This window comes from Prionailurus viverrinus, chromosome F1, assembly GCF_022837055.1.
Source record: "Prionailurus viverrinus isolate Anna chromosome F1, UM_Priviv_1.0, whole genome shotgun sequence".
In the NCBI taxonomy this organism is placed as follows: domain Eukaryota; kingdom Metazoa; phylum Chordata; class Mammalia; order Carnivora; family Felidae; genus Prionailurus; species Prionailurus viverrinus.
In genome coordinates this window covers 5,364,177-5,370,817 of record NC_062577.1, presented here as the reverse complement: position 1 = coordinate 5,370,817, position 6,641 = coordinate 5,364,177, and the positions used below count along the sequence as shown (strand labels likewise).

General features: G+C 46.9%; 1 protein-coding gene across 1 annotated transcript; it reads left to right on the top strand.

The window, feature by feature from the left end:
* Positions 1 to 1,764: 1,764 nt before the first annotated feature.
* Positions 1,765 to 5,825, top strand: LOC125155828 (microtubule-associated proteins 1A/1B light chain 3C-like). Its single transcript, XM_047841557.1, has 5 exons — positions 1,765 to 1,822; positions 1,933 to 1,988; positions 2,152 to 2,248; positions 4,509 to 4,518; positions 5,621 to 5,825. Exons 1-5 carry the CDS (start codon positions 1,765 to 1,767, stop codon positions 5,823 to 5,825), a joined length of 426 nt encoding a protein of 141 aa, XP_047697513.1.
* Positions 5,826 to 6,641: the final 816 nt, after the last annotated feature.

Below are 6,641 nucleotides of genomic sequence, written 5' to 3'. Positions count from 1 at the left end.
AGCCTCCCACGTGAGGTGCGCTGTGATGTGGGATGAATCAAGCTTTTGTTATGTTTCACTAATGGATGTGGCGTGTATTTTTTATTGCACAGCCTGTTCTAACTACAAAGTCATTAAATGTCAGTAATGATCCTTTTTTCCAAGTAAAATATAGATAACCGTGGAAAGAAATCTTGTGAAGTTGATATGGAATATATAGAATTCTTTCTTCTTGAACATTAAGAAACAATTTGAAAGCCCACAGCTCAAGGGATTGGTTGAATGATATGCATGGAGACAGGGAAGAAAGAGACATGAGGCTAAGGTAAGAATGAGAAAGAGGTCCCAAGGCAGTTGTGTCTCTGTGGAAGATATGCCAGAGCCTGGAACTGGACTCTGGTACCTCAAGTCTCTGCCCTGACTTCCCCCACTGGGCCGAGACAGGCAGGGAATGATGTTGTCCATGGAGAAGGAGCCCTTGTATTGAAACCACTGAGAAACGCTCTACCTACTAAGTCCACATTCCCTTTCCTCTCTGTGGACTCAAAGACTCAGAGTGAGCTCAGCAATCATTGTCCCAGCCTTCTAGGCAGGAGCAAAGGCAAAATTAAAATAAATAAAATAAAATAAAAGAAAATAGATTTTAAAAAATTATATAAAATACTACCTTTCCTTCTGTCCCTCAACAACCTGGAGAATGTTTGGTCACTTTCCTCTACATCATTATCATTGGACAGAAGACTCTTCAAATGTCAGGTATCTCTGCATGGAATGGTGCCGGGGACACCCTCTGAAGATCACGGTGTCTCCATTCGCTATAGAGGAGATGCAAAGGGTCCTGTTTATTCTCAGGACAGGGATAGGTCTGAATGAGACAGAGGGATGTGAGGTGAGGAGGCAGCTGACCTCAGTAGCAATACTGTGTTCCTGAAGGGGAAGCAGTCACTAAAGCCACACTGGTGCATAAGACAAGCACAGTGGGGTGGAACATCGTGGCCCAGAAAGGAGAACGGATCTGCCTGTCTACTGGATCTTAGGCCAGTGAGTTCATTTCTGTGGATCCCAGTTCTATCATTTTCTAAATACAAGACCCTGAGCATGAGCATAACTGTCCTACCCACATTCCTAGAACTGCATAAATATGACAAAACGTGTTGGAAAACTGCGGAGTAAAATGCTACTTTCATACATACCTGGGTTTTATCCCGTTTCACCTCTTTTTATCTGGGCAAATCACTCAACCTTTCTGGAGTATCTATTTCTTTTTTTTTTTTTTTTCAACGTTTATTTTTATTTATTTTTTTTTTTGGGGGGGACAGAGAGATGGAGTATCTATTTCTTACGTGAACAATAGCAGTGTGTTTCGGGGTGAGGTGAAATCGATCTTCAACCTGCTCCATAACTATATTCAGTGTCCTCACGAAGCTGTTTCTACCCAGGGGTCCTAAGCTTAGGCCCATAGGTAAGCATTAATGTGAGGACCAATGCACTACATTGTAAACCTTAATTTCTTCAACAAAAACAAATTCCTTACCGGTTGTGAGCAAAGCGGCCTTCTCAGACCAGCAAGCAGGTGGCTGTTCCAGGTCCTTCCTCAGGACTGACCTCCTCCTGCCCAGGGAGGGGCAGGGGAAGGCGGGTTGGAGACACCTGATGTCACACAGCCCTACCTAAGGGCCTCCTTTAGGCTCCTGCAGGTGATTTGGAAGCAGCTGGAGGAATGAATTAGGTCCTGGTTGTGGGATTTTTTTTTTAAGTCAGACACAGACACAGCTGTTGAGCAAAATGCAGCCTCCACAGAAAACCCAAAGCCTCAGACCCTTCAAGGAGAGGAAGAGTTTAGGTAAAGTTCTCAGAGTCGCTGTCTGGGTTCTGGCCCTTGAGACAGGGAGGAAAGGAGATAGAGACTTCTATTACATGCCGATGTATTAATTTGAACTTACATGTTCACAGCAACCAGAAGAGAGGAAGTCGCTAGAATCCAGGCGAAGTTCCCCAGCAAGATCCTGGTAAGACTCCGTTGTGCTTCCTGAGTGGTGCCTGCAATATCCTGTTCTTTGAAAAACCAAAACTCAATGACCTTCTCTCTGTTCCAAGTTCCTAAGACACAGAGAACTGAGCACATTCTTGGACACTTGCTTCCAAAGAGATTCACGCAGAGACTCTTAACAGAGTAGAGTGGAGCACTACCCCAGGGAGAGGTTCCTGCCCCCGCTGGACAAGACTCGGTTCCTGGTCCTGCAGGCACTGACCATGACCCTCTTCCTCAGTGTCACCTGGGAGGTGACAGAGCGCACATTGGCACGTGTGCTGTGTATGCCCAGGATTCTTAGAACAATAGGATCTAGCAGAGGGAGGCAGGGAAGTAGTCCTGCTTGGCCCTTTTCCCTTCAATTGTGCCTTTGAAAAGGATGGTCTTGGGGTGCCTGAGTGGCTCAGTCAGTTGAGTGTCCAACTTTGGCTTAGCTCATGATCTCTCAGTTCACGAGTTCAAGCCCTGCGTCAGGCTCTGTGCCGACAGCTCAGAGCCCGGAGCCTGCGTCAGATTCTGTGTCTCCCTGTCTCTCTGCCTCTCCCCCACTCACACATGCTCTCTCTCTCTCTCTGTCTCTCAAAACTAAATAAACATTTCAAAAAAATTTTTTAAGAAAAAAATAAAAAGGATGGTCTCATGAATAAACAGTCATTAAAAGGTTGCAAGGACCTTACAACTCTAAAGAAAGTGGGGGCTCTCAATTTGACAGAAGAGCTGTTGTCTCGTTTATTTTTCAAAATTTTGCTGGTACTGTGTTCTAATTTCTGGCTTCAAATTTCTCTGAGAATCTTCCAAAGGAACTTGGGAAACGAGTCCAAAGAACCGTCCAGTGTCAGGTGTTTTAAATGTCCAATGACGGCATTTTGCCTCTAAGGAATTTTTGGCAGAGCGATGGTCTGCCCACCTGCTGGAGTCACTGAGCAGAGGAGCCAGACCTTCCCCATATCCAGCTTCCTCCCACTCAGAACAAGGAAGAGCGAAGTCAGACAAGTGTTGCTGGCTTTAAAAATAAAGCTTAAGCGATGGAAGTTGTCACCTGCCAGCTGGCCTCAATAAAAAAATGACATGAAAACTAAAAGTAGCTGACTGGGGCTCAGTAAGTATGGCTGGCGTGAGTCTCCCTGTACTGGAAACCACCTCCCAAAGGTTTTGGCTGATGCTGACAGTTTCTTCACAGTGTTTATTATGATTTTTTTTATGAGCCCTTTTAGAACACTCCGCATTCTCCTCTGACCTGCTAAGGGTTAGGTTGATCCAGTGGAAAGTGGGGGCAACTGAAAGAAAACCAAAGTCAGCCTTAGATCCCAACTCCGGTCAGACTCCAGATGCTGGGGGACAATGGGTGGCTTTACTGGACAGTGAGTTTTGACCCCATTTCCCCCTTTTTTCCATATAGATGTGCCTCCAATTTTCAGGCACTCCCCATTCTCCATCCCAATAACTTTGAATCTCTACATTAACGCATTTAAACATATTGATATTAAGCACCCATTGTGTATCGAGCTCTGCAGGAAGAACACCGAACAAAACAGATGAAAATCCCTGCCCTGAACATCTTCCGAACCACAGCGTTCACTCTTGGGGACCCCTCAACCTTAACAGAAGGACCGCCTGGTGGAAGAATGAAGGTGAAGGTGCAATTTTGAGGCGCGAGGTTGCAACAGCCCCTCCCCCCCAGCCTTACCCTTTCCCAGAAGGCAGAGTGGCCATTTGCTCCCTGAGGGAGAGCAGCGCAGCGGTCAGGGTTTGGTCTTCAGGTTATCCACCTTTTGGTGACCAGGATCCGAAACTATTTCCCCTCCCACCCACCACATAAATGTAGCCCGCATCACTGTATCCCAGGAGCGCCCTGGCTGTGCCCCGAATGTTTGGGCGAGGGGGAGTAGACAGAGGGGAGGAATTTCAGACCTTAGGGCAGTAATTCCTTTCCAAATGTTACCCCAGAGCTGCTTAAATGACGTCAGAATCCCCAGCTTTCCATATTCTCTTGTCACCACACAGGAAATTCTTTGCTTTAAACTCATAGCAAACAGAGACCTATTTGCTTAGCATTTTGGTGCTGTGAATAGTTTTTCTAGCTAGTGATGGGGTGGCCTTGCATGTTGAGCCCGTCAGAGGGTCCCAGGGCATTTTTAATCCCCAGGGAAGGGAACAGTCTTTCTGCAGGATTCCAACAACTCCCTTGTCACCCCAGAGATACTGCAGAGAGCTGTTCTTCCCTTTCTTTTATTTTTAATTGTGATAAAAATGCATCTTAACTATTTCTAAGTGCACAGTTCGGTGGCATTAAGTACATTCCCACAGTTGCACAACCATCACCACTGTTCAGCTCCAGAACTTCTTCATCTTTCCAGATGGAAACTTTGTATTCATGAAACGCTAACTTCCCACTGTGTCCCCCCCACCCCACCCCTCCACCCCCCCGCAAGCCCCTGGCCACCACCAGTCTACATTGTTTCTCCGATTTTGCTACCCTGGGAACAGCATGCAAGAGGAATCATACAGTGTCTTTTCCTGGCTAGTTTATTTCACTTAGCATAAGTTCTTAAAGTTCATCTATGCTGTAACAATTTCTTGTCAGAATTTCCTTCTTTATAAGGCTAATGCTCCATTGTGTGTACAAACCACTTTGGTTTATCCATTGGCCTGTTGATGGACAGTTGGTTCCCTCCATCCAACCCTCTAACTTCTGTGCTTTGGTTTCTTTATCTGTTATTAGGAAATCAAATGGGACAAGAGATGAAGTTTTGTATAAAAAGTTGAGTAATGACACATATAAATTATTGTTTCAGCAGTGACCGGTAGAGGCAGGGAAATGTATCTGACGCTTTGAAAGCCTCCAGGCAGCAGCAAGGGAAGCAGGTGGAAGGACTGTGCTTCTCGAACAATCTTTCTCCAAGTCAGGTGTGCCTCTCTTACAATCCTGCAGATTCCCAGGCTGCTTCTGAAAGGGCGGACCTACGCCGACCGACTCCATCTTGTTCTTTCTCCTCCACCTTGAGTGACTATGTCCCCGACATGACCCCTTTTCCGGGAAAATCGCAGAAACCTCAGACCGCGCCTCCTCCCCTTGAGTAACCTCCCGCTCACCCGTTCAAACTTCCTGATCAAAACACGCCCAGCGACCTGCGTAACAGGACTCTGACCCTTCCCCAGACAATCGGCAGAGGCCACGACCCTTCCCCAGCCAATTGGCTGCCCCTAGACCGCTATAAAACCTTTGTGCTTTTGAAACTCGCTCTCTCTCTCTGGTATCTCACCGCTGCGTCGGTGCAGGTAGGGGATTGAGCTCGAGCTAGCTCGAATAAAGGCTCTTTTGCTTTTGCATCGGACTCGGCTCCCTAGTGGTCTTTGGGGATCACGAATTCTGGGCATAACACTTCCTGGATCTACTAAACCCAAATCTGGAGTGGGGCCCAGGAATCCGCATTTTCAGCAGGCACTCCTGGGTCATTGTCAAGTTTGAGGACCTCACACCAAAGTGGGGAGGTGGGCTCCTTGGGTAGACATGTTTGCAGTGAACAAACAGAGGTAAGTCAGGCCTTGGGTCAGGAGCCCATTCCCTGCCCAGTTAAAGTTTCCCTTTCCGGCCCCCACCCCTCCCAGGAGCCGCCTGGTCCTGGGGGCCTCTGAAGCCTTTTACTTGCTGGTGAACAATAAGAGCCTGGTCAGCATGAGTGTGACCATGGCAGAGGTCTACAGGGACTATCAGAATGAGGACGGCCTCGTGTACGTGACCTATGCCTCCCAGGAGATGTTCGACTGTCTGGGCTCCAGGAAGACCCTGCCGTCCTCTGCAGAGCATGTCTAGAGCCTGGTGTCACCCCATGTGGGTGGACTCCATGTGGGCTTGGTCACTGGGAACCCCAGCCTGGGGATAGGTCTCTGGGGAATCCCCGTGTGGGGCGTTATGAACCCACCCATTTGGGGGCAGGGGTCCTTATCTGTGCCATTCCCGAGATGATTGTTGTATTTCCAGTCTTCACTCCCACTTGGCTTATTTCCTCTCGGATTCTGTTTCATCTGTTTATGCCACACGGATTTATGCCAAAGATGCAACTACTCAGTTCCAAATAATTTGGATGAGCAGTTTTCCTTAGAATAGAATTTTTTTTAAATAATGGCTTTCATTTAAATCTTCATTATGGACTAGACTTTGTTCAAAGTAGTCTATAGGTATTAACTCCTCATAATCGTCCTACATGTTAAGTACTTTTATTCCCATTTTAAAGATAAGGAAATTGGGTCAGAGAAAGGTCAAGAAACTCCCCAAAGTTCCCACAGCTGGCAAGCAGCAAAACTAGGTTTTGAAATCAGTCTGGTGTAGAACCCAGGCTCATAACACAGAAACTTCCTCACTTGGTGAGAACCTGCTAGTCTTGAATTGAAGCTGAATTCCACTTGTTCACCTGTCCACACAGGAGACAAAGAGGCAGACACATGCCCGCAGAGGACCTTGGTCAGGTAAGAACAGTTAAATACTAGTTACAGGGCAGCCCAAAGGCAGGATGCTTGGTCACAGAGGGCGTCCCAGGTTGTGAACTTTGACCTAGGTTTGGAGACCGAAAAGCCTTTTTTTAGGAAGGAATTTTTTCTTTCTTGTTTTTAATTCACTTATGGCGAATAA